Here is a 14,974-nt window from a genome sequence, read left to right on the forward strand (position 1 = left end):
AGAAGACAGAATATAGGAAATGGGGATTGAAGGTTCCATGTAATGATGGTTCTGGTATTTTCTGGGCAGTAATTCTGATTGATTTCTCTTTTGGCTTTTGTTATCAATAAAATTATTGATGTCCTTTCCTTTTTTTGAATGGTGATAAATCATTTAATATTTCATAAAAATCATGTAAGTAATGAAAAATAATAAATAACAAGGAATAAAGCACAGCACGCTCAAGGTCTTCTCACCCATGTTTTGAAGCAGGTATTTGTAAAGTCCACAACACCGTACTTGGCACTCACCAGATGCATAATAAACGACTGTTCTCCCTTCCCTTCCTGCCCTCCATACCCCTATGTAGAATGTCCTGTCATGATTCATATGATGGAGGCACTCTGTGAGTTCATGAAGTCACAAGAGTGAGGATACATAGTTTGAGAAACATCTTTACCCTGACGTCCATTTTGGAGGTGAGCTTTCTCCCTGACTCATGGCTTGTTTTGCTTTCCTCATTTACTAAATCAGGGCAAGAGTCCTCCCGGCCTAGTTATTTTATCTTCTTATCAAGATATCCGCCAGGGAAAGAACAGGTTCAGATTTATGTAAATCAGCCCCACACAGGAAATACCCATTTAATGGCAGAGACAATTATCTTTATACAACTGAATGATCTCTCTCCTTAAAGACAGAAGAACACAAGTTAGACCTTGAAACTTCGCCTAAATGTTTCAAGGACAGTTGTCAGGGTGAGGTGATGTTGAGCTCAAAATGCCCCCTGGAACAAATTTCTGGTGTTTACTGCCAGGAACAAGAAGGTCTAAGTTTGGAAGACCCATCTAAATTATTGATCAGACATTTAAGTAGAAGGTAAATTATGTCAACATCAGTCCCTTAATGAAGTAAGCACTGATGGATGTTTTCAATAAGGCAAAATAAGTGGTCCCAGAGACATGAAGACAAATGTGAAACCGAGTAGTTTTTAATCTGATCTTAGAAGTAACTAGGAGCCTACAGGTTTACTGAGAAGGGAAACAACATTGTTAGACTACACTTTAGGAAAATTACTTTGACGGCGGCATATAAGAGAGATTGAAGGGAGAAACACGAATTATGATGTCAATTCTAATAGAACAATTAAGAGGGCATCAAGTGCCAAGCTTTGATGACAAAGTGGATGGAAATATAAGTATGGAAGGAAGAGACAGGGGGAAGTTGCTGATGGCTTTTCCTTTAACAACAAAACCAAAAAACCCCACAAAGATTTGTTTCCTTCGAGGCTCAGCTCCACATGACCCCCAAAGGGAGCGGTCTCAGAGCACCCCCAGTTGTTCCTGGCCTTCTCTCCAGCTATGCTCATTTATCTGTTGTACACTATTCTCCCAGTACAGTGTAAGGTCCCCAGAGAAGAAGCTTACATTTTTCTTTTCAATCTTTACAAATTTATATAAATATAAATTTATAAATCTATAAATTTATAAATTATAAATCTTTATAAAAACCCTCTTCTGAGTGCAGTAATGGCTGGCTATACAGAAGGAACCTGAGAGTATGTGATCAACTGAGTTGTTAACAAATGCAGCTCCTTCCAATTCTCCCACACTTCTGCACCTGGCCTCAGGACGGATGGGAGTCCCTGGGGAAGGTAAAAACTGGCCTGGGGTTCTAGGCTGGGGTATGTGGGAAAGGGCAAAGCTAAAAACAGCTCTAAAGTCAAGGCTGGGCAAACCAGACCTTGAGAAGCAGCAGAAGGAGGAGGGCAGGATCCAAGTGGGTCTCAGCCCTGACCACAGCCCCTCCCCCGGGAGGGCAGCAAGGAGGGCTCTTTGCTGACCCCAGCATTTTGTGAGCTCTCTCCTGATTTAAGGAAGGGCCACCCTTATTGAGCCCCCAGGGACTGCAGCAGGACCACCACATACAGTAAGCGCCTCATGTGGCGCTGAGGACCTGCCCTCAAGGAGTCTGCAGTCCAGCTACAGAGGGCACAGACTCACACAGCTAGAAAATGGAAAAGGTCAGCCAGCCAACAAGTTCTAGGTGTGCTCCTGTGGGGGAGGGCTGCAAGATAGGGTGGGCTTCCTGGGGGAGAGGGCCCAGAGTGGAACAGGAGAAGGACACTCCTGACCTACTGGGAGAGGGGAGCAGAGCAGATGGGGGAAAGTGGGGCGAGAAGAATCTTGCTTTTGTGTCCCAAGCATCAACTTTGCCTAGACCCTGCCCCACGTACAGAAGTTTCCATAACTGATATTCCTTCTGGTACAATTTAGTTCCTTGGGGAGAGGCACTTGGGGAGGAAGCTGGCCCTTTATTCCTTGGAGGTCATCTAGGTGGAAGAAGCACAGAGCAGGAACCAAGAGAATGTCTGACAGGGAGGGCCTGTGACCTGTGCTTTATCCAGCATGCCTCGGGATATGATTTTTTTTCCTGGCCCCTCTCTATGTAAATCATAGACATTAGAAGCAACCCAGGGTTATAAAACTGGGGATCTCTGAACCCTGGAACTATCCGGTAGTTATTTGGCCAATCACCATCACCTACAGGGTTTATAATTTAGTTTTTAGAGATTAAATTGGGAAGGACATGGAGTGATCAGCATGAACTAGTGGGGTAGCCTAAGGAGACCCAAACCCAGCAACTGGAAAGTTGGTCTAAAGAAAAGACTGAGCCTGTGGAAATTAACTATTTGAGGGACCCTCCTTTTATTAAGAATCTGGTACAAGAGCTCGAGACTTTCCAGGCAGCCAGATGAAAAAGCCAACACTCTAAGAAAACAAGTCTTTTTGAAAGCCCCCAAGTGGGCTGTGTGAAAGAAATCTTTTCCTATTGCTTTTCTTACTGTGGTTCATTAAATGTCTGTTAGATAACTAGAAAAGGGAAACCCACTGGGGGGAGGGGAGGCTTGTGAACCACAGTTTTAAGGTACACAGACCCCCAAAGCATTTGGAGCCTGGAGGATTCACCCAGGGAGAAAGCACTAAACATCAAGATCAGTCTGGCAGCAATACGAAAGACCACCTGGAGCCTGAAGATATCAGGCTATCTGTGAGCCCACAGGCCATTCGTGTAAGTGGCCACGGAGCAAGGCCTTTCCCCCCCCCCCCCCCCCCCCGCACTCCCTCCCTACTGTGGTTATGGCAAGTAAAGAAGGCCTGAAGAGGCCGGGGCAGCCGAGTTAGAGTCAGCAGGATGCTGGAAGCGAGCAGCAATCCCAGGGGCACTGTGCCCCGGCAGGGGACCCTGTGCTTCCCTGGGCCCCGAAGGTAACAGCATGGAGAGATGTTTGCTAAGGTCTGCAGCCTTCTCCTCCCTCCTCCACAAGGCCAAAGCCGGGCCTCTGAGATACTGAGAGCTTCCCCTCCATATCCCACCTGCAAAACCCTCCACCTTCAATTACTTACAGTTTTGAATCCAGTTTCAGGAGAAAACCCAGTCGATCATACTCTGAAAAACAAAGCAGAGACAGAAATGTCACAGGCCTGAGACTGAAGAGCAGGGCCCAGTCCCAGGGGCAGAGGGCTCTGCTCAGTCCGGCCCACCCTCCTAGACTCAGCTTAGAAGAACCGTGAGAAGCTGGCTCATCACCTCACCAGCCCCAGGGTGTCACCAAGCATCATCTAAGCCAGACAGGTGCGATTCACAAGCAAAGGGTGATGGTGATTTATCTGAAAGGGATCTAGTGCCCTCAGTGGACCAAAACTCAAGTGTGAGCCAGAAAACATTCCCTTGAGCAGAGCTTTCCGGAATAGGGAGGTGAAGATGCCTTTGTGCTCTGGCCTGGGTGGGGCAAAGTGCACTGACAGACAGGACCATGCAGAGGAGAGAAACAGGCCAGTCAAGGGTCTGGAGAGCAGCAGAAACAAGCTGGGCCTGGGGAAGGCTCCATCCCCATGGCCCATGGGAGCCAGGTTCAAGTATGTCTGACTTTCGTAGGGAAGGGGGCTCAGTCTTATTCTGCAGGGCCCCCAAAGCAGGAGGGGGAGCTGCACAGAGGCAGGCAGGATGTTTCCAAGCCCGAGGGGGGCTGCAACAGGAATGGGAGGCTCTCTCTCCTTGAGATCTCCAAGCAAAGGCTGACCCACCCACCGGCCATGATCCCCTCCCTTCAGTCCTCCAGCTGCCCGAATCCCCTCTGGCTCCTGCCTGACCGGGCCATGTTTCTAGGGGCTCCCGGCCTCCTGCAGACAGGCAGCACAGGGCGGGTTCTAGGAAGTCTCGTGAACCCTAAGTCCATCTCCCTCATGAGACTGTGAGCATCCCAAAGGCAGATAGTTTCTGCTTTACTTTGTGACTTCCCCAGAGGTCAGCCCCCAGGAAGCTCTGAATCGATGCCGGTCAGTTAGTCAGGGCTGGGCTAGGAGTCAGCTGAAAGAGCTGATTGTTAAATGTTCAGCCTGAACGCTGACCTCAGAAATCAGCAAACCTACAGCCCAGGGACTGACCTGGGGAGTCAAGATGGAGAAAATGGGGACACTGTGGTTTAAACGCACAGGTCTTTTTGGGGAAAACATTTACCAGCAGGCCCCTCCCCCCAATAAGCCCTCATCAGAAACCCTCAAGGCTGCATCCTCTCTGCGGGCCTCTGTTGCAGGCGCTTTCCTGCCCTCGCCTGGGAGGTTCCCATCTCCCATCTATCTTTCCCCATCAAGGCCCAGGGGCCTGGAGATCGTCTTCTGGTGGAAAGAGCAGGGACGGGGCTGACCTCTCCCATTTGGGGGCTTCCCCAGGCAGAGCTCTCTGGCTCCTGCACAGGCAATCCTGCAAACTGTCACTTCTCAGCAGCCTAAGGGGGCCTCCCCTCCCTCTCATCCCTCCCTGTCCGGCCTCGCTGACAATACGCAGGAGCTAAGGATGTCACTGCCCGGGGGCCTCCCTCCTCCCTGGAGCCCGAGAGACCCACACCACAGCCCAGGGGGCCCATTACCTCCCCCTGCACAGCACAAGCTGAGGCCCAGGCAGCCATGGAGGTGCCGGGCCCACGGCGGCCCTGGAGCTGCCACAGTCCTCAGAAGGCCGTGGGCTGTTAGTGGGGGGGGGCTGCAAAGAGGATTCCTTGGGTCCCCCCCTTCCTGCTCTTGGGCTCCATGACACCAAAGACTGCCTGGGGTCAGCTCTCAGGAGGAGGCTGCCTGAGTCCTGAGGGACCTGGGGTTGGAAGGCCAGGCCAGTGCTGAGGAGTAGGGAAGCCTTAGGATGAGGGGGCTGGGAAAGAGGCTGGCTGTCCGGCATCTGGGGCGCCTCCTGTTCTAAAAAAGAGCCTTCCGGGCCACTTCCTGCCTCCAAGAGCCTGGCAAACACTGACTTGGGGCAAACGACTTAACTGCTGTCTATGCAATGGGAATGAAACCACCTGAACCAATCTCCCTCTGCTGGGACAGCACTTGTCATGGTACAAACCATGAGGAGCCACGGGAGCTGGCATTTCCAGGCCAAGGGCAGCTCCCAGGGTCACTCTCCGACCCAACAGGCCCCCAGAGCAGCTCTGGAAGGCCGAGGGCACAGCTGGCAATATGGGGAAAATCAGGGATGGAACACAACCAAGTCTCATGGAATCAGAAGCAGCCACACGAGCCCGACCCGAGGAGCACGGGGCAAGTGCCCCAGGAGGCCGGGTTCCAGCATCATGCCGCAGGACTCTGGGATGTCCAGCGTTTATTCCAGTGGCTTGAATGAAGATAGCCACAGAGGCAGGAGAGCAGCTCTCTGAGGGCAGGAAGTCTCCCAGATGTAGCCTGGCCTACAGCGGTCCCTGAGGCTCCTGCCCTCGGCCTGGGGCACTAAAGTCCTGCAGAGCTCCAGCCCAGGGCCTCCCTTAGCAGCCTGCTCTCCTCCGTCTCTCCTCCAGCCTGGCCCAGAGGCAGGTATGTGGAGTATGTGGGCCAGCATCCCCCCACAGGCGGTTTCTGGCTCCCACTCAGCCCTGCCCTTGCGTGCCAGCCACGGACTGACTCCGGCCTCCCAGGGCCTCACTCCTCTTAGGCTCAGCATCTTCCTTCTCACCTTCCCCTCCTGGGGGCCACAGTCACCAGCAGGCCATAAACTGGCAGGTGTGTGAGGCAACGTCCCTGGGAGGGCACCTGCTGGGTGCCAGGCACCATGGGATGTGCTGGGCAAGTGAGGAAAAATGAGTGGGCCCCTGTCCTCCAGGACCATACAGTGAGACAGGGCCTGGAGCAAAGCCCCTGCACTAGAGTTAGGGGGGGAGAGGGGGTAATGTCTCTGTGTCCCAAGCTTAGGGGAAGAGGGTTGATGTCCCTGTATTTCAGATTTATAGGGAGGGATTTATAGGGATCCAAATTTAGGGGGGGGGTCAACATCCCTATGTCTCAGACTTAGAGGAGGAAGGTCTTTGCCTACGTGTCCCAGATTTTGAGATCCCCGCTCTCCCAGCTGGTAAATTTGGGAGCTGGGACAACACTTCTCCCTCCACGTGCAGTGTCCACAAGGAAGTAAAAACTAAGCACCCACACAGAATTTCAGAACTCTTTGAACAATGTCAGAGGCAGAGAGAGAGACCACAAAGGCTCCCTTGGAGGATGTGGCAGCTGGGCTGGGCCTGTGAGAGGAGCTCCGGGTTCTAGGAACAGGGAGGGCAGAAGATGAGCTCCTGGGCCCATGGAAAAGTGTGCCCTGAGATTGGCCTGGAAAGGGAGGTGGGAGGGCCTTGAAGGCCCAACTTTGTCCTAGAGGCCAGAGGGAGCCTCTGGAGGTTTCTGAAGAGAAGCATCATGATTAGGTCTGTGCTTTAAGAAGCCTGAGGATGGCTGCGCAGGGCCAGGAGAGGAGGGACGAGGGCCTGAGATGCCTTGGGAACAAGGGGGGAATCCAGCGCGTTCTGCCTAGGATGGGGTGCCTTTGAGATGACCGTGGGGCACTCAGTGGAAGGAACAAACACTGATAAGGCGACCACCGTGTGCCGGGCATCCCACCGATATTCCCTCGTTTGATCCTCATGAGTGAGACGTCCACATGCTCAGGAGCTACGTCACAGTTCATCTACAGCTCAAGAAATAGTGAGTGGGGAAATGGCGGCTGAATCCACAGGAGGGGCCGAGGTCACCGGGGAGCCGGCCCACAGGGGAACTTAGGCTTGAGGCCAGTGGTCAGGTGAAGGGTGAGGATGAGGAGGGGTCAGAGAGCAGTGGGGGGACAGCTGGGGTCCAGAGCAAAGGGAGGAGGATGAGCAGGAAGAGACCGAGCCGGGCAGGGAGGGGCTGTGGGAGACCAGAAGAGGTCAGACTGCCCGGGGCAGCCAGGAGTAGGACCCAGTGAACAGAGATGCTCTTTCCAGGACGTGACCGTGCAAAAGAACCCTGGGCAAGCGCAGAGTGTCTGGGTCCCCTGACATCAGCTGGGGAACACAGCGCACTCCTCGGAGGAGCCCCTGGTGGGCAGCAGAGGCAGGAGCCTCCCAGGCCCACAGCCAAGGCCTCCCCAGCCAAGCACTACATGCTCTGCACAAGTCCCCCTGCAGGCCCTGGTGGGGAGCTAAAGCAGTCGGGCTGATGGGCAGGGATGGACTGTTTAGTCTTTGGCTGCAGAGCCTGGGACTATCCCGAGGGAAGGGCCTGGCTCGGTGCAGACAGGTCGAGGGGGTGGGGACTGGCCATGCCAGCCTCATTACCTGTGGCCTTCCCTCAGTCCAGCACTAGGGTGCCCGAGAGTCTCGGGCCAGGCTGAACCTCATGGCTGGGTGGCTCCCAGCAGGCGCACTTCAGCCCCAAGCCTCGGGGAAGGACTGCAAGACCCTCTTCCCAGGTTGGAGGCCAGGGCTCGTAGGGCCCTCACCCTGCGGTATCTCACTGATGGCAGATCACGCTTCCGCTTTCTCAGGAGACCCCAGAGGAAGGCGGGCCCATCACCCCAGGAGGCCCTTCCATTCTGGATGGCTCTCACTGTTAGGGAGCTCTTCCTGACCAGAAGCTTCCGTTGGCCTTTCTGAGGCTTCCTTCTAGCACCTGCTTTTGCACTGGACACATCCCTCCCCTCTGAGCAGCAAAAAGCGTGTCCCTCCTCTCCCAACAGCCCCTCAGATACCTGAACCAGAGAGTACGGGACCCCTGAGCTTTCCCTTCTGGAGGCTAAATAACCTCAGCTCTTTGGGCCCCAACACCCTTCCCCAGCCCGGTCCCCCTCCTCCAGATGCTGCCCAGCTTGCCAGTCTTCCTGGACATGTTCAAGGGTCAGACATGTATTGACAAGCAAGGATCCTGGCTATCCTGCTGGTCACCACTACAAGGTGCCAGGGCTTCGGAGAGCCCACAGGCCTGCAACCCATTGAGTCCTGCCACTTCTCTGGTGGAAATACTACAAATATCACCATCAGCATTTGACAAATAAGACACTCAGGTGAGGGAAGGACAAAGCTGGAGGACATAAGAGAAAGGACTAGAACCCTGGGCTCCCCACTGGTGCGACTTGGGGGCAATGGAGGTTCCCAAAGGTACCTGAGCTCACTCCTGCTCCTCTTTCCAGTATCCTTGTCATCCTGGATTCCTCCCCATCTCTTCTCTGCCCCCCCATCCAATCTGTTGTCAAGGCCTTTACCCTTCTCTCTTCTGATGGGTCACCCCCTTAGTGCAAGCCTTCATCACCTCCGCCTGTACCACTGCGGTAGCTGCCATGGCAGGGGAAGGCCTGCCCGTCCTCAGTCTCTCCAAAAGCCAAATCATCCTCTACTCAGATGTCCAACTGATCGTCTCACCTTGCCACCCCCACTCAACAAACTCGGCGGCTCCTGGTCATTTCCTGAGCCTGCAAGACCTTCCTAGCCTGCCTGACGGCACCTTCCCAGCCTTCTTATTGCTCTGGGGTAGCGACACCGGCCAGCGGTGCTGGCTGCTCCTTGAATAAGCCCCTCCATCTCCCAGCTTCAAGGGCTTTTCCCGACTGGTCCCCCTGCCCCAGAACCTTCTCCGTCCTCTCTTCTGGCTCTTGACTTCCCTTAAGGTCCAATTCAACAGATGCCTTCTATAGCAAGTGTGTCCTGGCCTTTCTGTCCCTAAACCAGCATATGTGGGACACACACACTCACACACATACACACACACACACACACACACACACACACACACACACACACACACACTCCTTGTGTGCACCTACAGATCGCTTATGTGACCTCCCTGTGAGGTCCCTGAGCTCCTGGAGGACCAGGGGATTCTCATCTTCTCTTCTCCCCAGCCTGACCCTGCGCTTGGCCAGAAGGGGGTCCCTAGTAACTGGCTGGGGATAACGGCTGATGAGTGATATTCCAGGAGAGAAAAAGCGGGTTCCACCGTTGCTCCATTCCAAGTGACCCTTTAAAGGTGATGGAGGAGAAGGGAAGAGCTCCACAGGACAGGGAGGGGGTGATCCCAATCTTGTAGAAACTAACAAAGCAGAGTCCAAAGAGCTTGACTCTGGTTTCTGGGAAACGTTGGGCTCCCTTACTAAAAGATGCTTGGGAAAGCTTTGAAAAGGCGGCAGTGACTGGCAAGCGCCTGGCCGCTCCCTGGAGGACGGGCCTCGCGGCCCGGCCGCGCTTCCTTTTCTGACAGGTCACTGAGCCGCAGGATGAGGGGAATGCTGGAAGGGACTTGAAAAATTGGATTTGGGCTGTGTGATAAGATGAACCCCACAGAGCGGAGGAAGTGCAAGGCGGGGAGAGGAGGGAGCGAGCATTCAGGGCCTGCTCTAAGCCCTGGACAAAGAGGATCTCACTGGCTCTCCGATCCCCCGGGAGGTAGGCGCCGTCATTCCTCCCATCTTGTGCTTGAAGAAACAAGACAACCTGGGTTAAGTGGCGTGCTCAGGTCACCCAGTTAGGTGAGGGCCTGAGGTCACATTTGAACTCCATCGCTGCACAACAGCTACTGTGCTGAGGCTGGCGAAGAACTACAGGGATTCCCCCTGCTTCTGACCAGGGGCCATCCAGCTTCTGCTGGGGCTGGACGGCAGAGAGACCAGCCAGTAATGGCACTGAGAGAGACAGAGATAGAGAGACACAGGGACAGAGAGGCAGACTGAGACAGAGACTGAGACAGACACAGAGACAGCTGTCCAGAAGTGAGAACAGGCATGGGACGGGCTAGGACAGAGTTCAAGCGTGTGGGAAAGAGTGCAGCCCCAGTGCTCCGGCACTGCCCTCCTTCCCAATTACTGCCATCACGGGGACGGGCACAGTGACAGGAGTCTTGTCTTCCTGGCCCAGAAAGCAGAGCTGGGGGTTCCCCAGAGCTCCAGGAAGGAGGACGTCTCAGCCATGGCTTCTGACAGAGGCAGCTCCTCCCCTCAGAGCCTGAGGTCTGGAAGCCTGGGATGGACAGCACCCAAAGCAGTGATTCCAAGAACCACGTGTCTTGTCTAAGAAGAAAATTGGTGGGGGGGCAGTGAAGAGATGACTGTCCTGGGGCTTGGAAATGAGGACCTGCCTTGGACCCCCACCTTCAATATTTCTGGCCTCGGGGCCACAAAATGTTCCGGGTCACTGATTGCTCACCTGTTAAATGAGGGGAATGGATGATGTCTGGGTTCCCTTCCAGAAAAAGCAAGCAGGCTCTTGAAGGGCCGGGGTCTCCTTTCTTTTGAGGCGATCGAGGGTCACCCAGCTAATAAGTGACTGACGCCACATGGGCCAGCGCTCCCCGCTCTGGGCCAGCCCCCCGCCCCAGGCTGTGACTTCTAAAACTGAGGAAGGCCCAAAGGTGAGTGTGAGCCCTGAAGACCCCAGGAGTCTGAGCATGCTCCCCTGGGGCTTCCCCCTCCTCACTTGGGCAGTGGAGCCGTATCCTCGCACCGAGCAGGGCATAAGGATGGCCCACGATTCTCTACAACGATCCCTTGCCGGGAGCCGACCCCCCAGGTCACACCAAGAGCATGGGGGCAGCCCCAGGCCTGCCAGAGAGCCGTGGTGGCCAAGGCTGGAAAGAGCAAGGCTGCTCACTCAGGAGATGTGGAGAGGGATGCACAGCCACATGTCACAAACCACCTTTCCCTTCCTCCCAGAAGCCTTAGGGCCATCGCCCTCCCTGGGGGTAGGCAACCCCTTACCCTGTGGGCTCCCCAAAGGCAGGGCCAGAAAGGTGCTTTTTTCTGATGTTTCCAGCACTCAGCACAGTGTTGAGCCTACAGCAGGCACTTAATAAATGTCTACTGGCCCAATGCCGGATGTGTGACAAGTGCAATAGGGGTAATGGGTCCCAGTATTTGTTCCTGCCAACTTTTTTTTTTTTTTTTTGGAAAAAAATCTGTTCGAAACTCCCCTTCCTCGGTGACTGCTCCCCAGATGGACTCCACCTTCAGCCCTGTTCTAGGGGGGACCCTGTCAATGCCTTCAATGTCACCCTCCATGGGAGCTTTGCCTTAGAGATTTTTCCCAGGACAGAGAGAAAAGCCCGATTCCTGTTTGGCTCCAGGCCCCCTTGCTGGAAGGGGCCCCCCAGCTCTATCTTACATCTTGGCCCCCAGGCCCACTGGGCCCTTCTTTCATTTGGGATCCAGGGACCGGCAAGTGTCTACAGAGAGGCGGCTGATGACTTGGGCCTCCTCCCTTCCAGAACAAAACAATGGAACACAAAGGCTGCGTTGGAGAGGAGGGAGCACCTCCTTAGAAACACCAGGGGCACCAAGGAACTGGGAAAGATCCCATCCTGTGTGTCCTCCAACCCCTGGGCTCCCACAGGCTGGCTCAGCCACAGGCTGGGTCGGCAGTCAGTGAAGGCCCAAGGGGAGCCTGGCAAGATGTCGAGCCTCTTGCACTCAGTCTCTAGGCTTGGAAATAAATAACAAAGTTTGGCCAATTAATCATAGGAAACTAGCCCAGAAGGGGAAGCAATCTGGCAAACAAGGTGGAAACTCCCCGGACCCAGCGGGTGAATAGTCCAAGGTGTTGCGGCCACGAGGTGCCAGCAAGGCCAGGTCACGGGCACGTTGTCTCCTCTGTAGCACTCCCCGGCCCTCCTCACTGTGGAGGTTCCCCAAGCCCCACTCTAGAGGCAGAGGCCGGCCTCCTCGCCCCCAGCGGGTGCCACACCATCCTCCACTGCCAGGCTGACCCTTTCCTCACCACATGTCGGGCCACGCCAGGGTCTGGGGCTCCTGGGAGCAGGCTCAGAAAGCAGTGCACAACCCAGGACGGGCCTTACAAAGTGACACCCCCGGGGCACTGCCAGCCAGAGATGGGGGGGGAGGGGAACGGCAGTCGGGGCTCAAAGAAACCAAAAGGTCCCCTTGGGGGGGCCACACCTACTGGGCTGGGCCGGGCCCTGGGCCTCCATCATCGCTCTCTGGGTTCTGGGTTGTCTCGAGTCCACAGCAAGGCATGAGGGCGGCAGAGACGGAAAGTCAAGGGCCACACTGTTCCTCTGTCTCCTTCCTGTTTGACAATGAAAGCTTCCCCTCAGTAGGGATGGCCCAGCCTCTCCTTCCACACTCGGAGGAACATCTCCGGGGCCCTGGGGGCCGCAGGAGGGCTGAGACAGCTGGCCTGGCCAGCAGCCTCTGAGGCAGAGGAGACAAGCTGTGTCCGCCACCAGGTGGGCCCCCAAGAGCCTCCCGTCAGCAGGGGCTGCCCTGAGAAGCCACGGGGCAGCCCCCAAGCCCCTCCCAGGAGCGGCAGCAGGCCCTGTTTGCTTACACACTGACGGAGGCTAAGCACAAACATGATGTTTCTGGCATCACGCGAGGCTTCCATGGGACAGGCTCAGGCCATCATCAACCTCGCCCGAAGGGGATCGCAAGATACCAAGAGGATGCCACGATGTCCAAGCTCCTCAGGAAGGGCACTTGGCCCGCCCACAACGGCCTGCAGCTGGTGCACCTCGAAGTTCCTCCCTCTGACTGAGACCTGGAGCCGTCTCTGGGAAGCAGTCCGAACCCATGCAGGAGAGCCTCAGCACTGCCCTCAGCGAGGGTGCCCCCTCCCTCCCTCCGCGTCCCTGGGCAGGCTCTGCGAAACCTGGGCCCCCAGCAGCACTGGCTGGCAAGCAGAAGGCAGTGTGGGGTGCAAGGGGGAGTTAGGAAGCCAGAGGCCTGAGGAGGCAAGCGTGGCGGTTAGAGAGGGCCCCTGGCCCGAGAGGGACCATGTTGGAAGGCAGCAAACCCTCTGTCAACTCCAGGGCGGGGAGGGAGGGAGGGGGAGGCTGAGCCCTAACCTTCTCCAGGTCAGCCAGGGACCCCTTCCCATTTCCGGGAGGAGGACAGGTGAGCCACACTTGCCTCAATGAGTGTGAAAGGATGGGCCAGGGCCGGGCAAGTACACTAACGGCCCCAGAGCTGATGTTCACCAGCAGAAAACCAGCTGATGTCACAAGCCTGAGCCCAGCCCCTTTGTGCTGGAGGGGAGTCTGGGCCTAGCAGCTGAGGGCTCCCTAGGAACCCAGGAGGTCCCAGCATCCCTCCTTCCCTGAAACAAAGGCTGTGGCCCTAAAAACAGGGGAGCCTGGTCAGGGATGGGGCAGAGGCTGGGCCAGCCTGAAAGGACCCCCTGGCCTGACACCGCCCTCTCTGGCCTACGTCCTGAGTGACAGCCCCTTTTCTATGTGACTAGAGTCACCCACTAGGCCCCAGCCCACAGGGAACCTCCCCAGGGAGCCCTGCATTGACCTCCACAAGGCCTCATTCACGGGACCCTCGCCTGCCACACTTTCCCCGGCCCCTGTCCTTAAGCCAAAGCCATGGTACAGACGTTCCAGCTTTGGCCTCCTTTCCAAGAAGGGCATGGCCCTATTGGGTCCATCCTGGAGACTCACCATCAAGCAAGTGTCCAAATGTACAAGGGCCATGAGCAGGCTGCCCAAGCCTGACCTCCCCGCTACTCTCCCTTACCCTCCCTGTCTGGGAGCTGAGGCCCCTTTGGCCTGGGTCCTAGGCCCCTCATTGAGGCAGTTGGGGGCCCACAGGGAAGGAAGGTAGCTCCCCAAGCACTATCTGCCCTAAAAACCAGAGGGTCCTTGGGGCCCCCCATGGGCATGAAGGCACGTCCAGCCCTGAGGAGGGCATTTTCCTGAGGCCTTGAAGGCCATGCAGGGGGGAGCACTGCCCTGCCCAGCTCCAAGGTCAGAAGGGCCTCCCTTGGGCTAGCTGCACCTCATGGTCTCACTGGCCTCTGCCTCCCAACATGGCCACTAAGCCCCACCTCAGACAGAAACCAGCCTGAGGCCACAGAGGTAAGAGAGGGGGAAGGAGTTTGTACCTGAGCCTAGTGTCCGTCCAACGGAGTCAAAGGTAAGAGCCCCTGAATCTGTAACACAAGAGGACAAGTTCATGGCTTTTGCCTTTTTGGTGGCTTCTCAGCCCCCCAGCCCTCCCCCCCAAGAACATAAAATGGCCCTTGTCTCTCTGGGGTGCTTCTGGTCCCCGGCACGAAGCCCAGTAGCCAGGGCTGCCCATGACTGGGAGGAAGCTGCCAGCACTCCCTGTAGGAGAGCCATAAGGGCCCTGGGGGGGCAGCCGGAGGGCTCCCCCAGGCCCACCCCCCGGGTAGCAGACTCTGCCCCCCTGCCAAACACGCAGGAGCGACCCCTCGTCCTCTGGGGTTATGCAGCTTTCTGAAGATCTGTGGTGTCTGAACCTAGACTGCAAGATCCCTGAGGACAGAGCCATGGCTGCTCCTCAGGGACTAGCTCGGCAGGGAAGGGAATGACACAAGCTATTAGTGAGAACGTCACGAGCCATCCCCCTCGCCCCGTCACCAAGGCCCAGAGAAGTCACTGCTGGGCGCTTAGACCCCTCTGAGAGAGACCCCGCTAACCTCACTCCCTCACCCCGCTCAGGGCAGGCAGTGGCCACTGCTAGAGCATCTCCTCCCACTGAGCAGAAGGGCTCAGCCAGAGAGCCCAGCTCTGTCCAGAGCAAATCACACACTTCTTCCAATGGCAAGGAAACCGGTAGAAAAAGGGACGATCGGGCACTCACCATGCGGCAAGCACTGAGTGGGTATTTAGTGAGCACCAATAGGAAGGCTAATGGTCCTTGCTCTCGAGAAGCTCCGTGGGAGACAATGCGTGAGCCA

At 56.1% G+C, this 14,974-nt stretch overlaps 1 protein-coding gene across 7 annotated transcripts in view; it reads right to left on the reverse strand.

The window, feature by feature from the left end:
* Positions 1–14,974, reverse strand: part of ST3GAL3 (ST3 beta-galactoside alpha-2,3-sialyltransferase 3) — a 128,428-nt gene that overhangs the window by 62,556 nt on the left and 50,898 nt on the right. For 3 of the 7 annotated variants that reach the window (XM_074266157.1, XM_074266158.1, XM_074266162.1), the window contains 3 exons: positions 14,156–14,203; positions 12,212–12,337; positions 3,384–3,426 (listed from right to left, as the gene is read on the reverse strand). In XM_074266157.1, the coding sequence (XP_074122258.1) occupies positions 3,384–3,426; positions 12,212–12,337; positions 14,156–14,203 (217 nt within the window). The remainder of the gene's footprint in view (positions 1–3,383; positions 3,427–12,211; positions 12,338–14,155; positions 14,204–14,974) is intronic. The other 4 variants (XM_074266161.1, XM_074266159.1, XM_074266163.1 and 1 more) reach the window with 2 other exon arrangements.

The sequence above is a fragment of the Sminthopsis crassicaudata genome, chromosome 4, assembly GCF_048593235.1.
Source record: "Sminthopsis crassicaudata isolate SCR6 chromosome 4, ASM4859323v1, whole genome shotgun sequence".
NCBI classification, from domain to species: domain Eukaryota; kingdom Metazoa; phylum Chordata; class Mammalia; order Dasyuromorphia; family Dasyuridae; genus Sminthopsis; species Sminthopsis crassicaudata.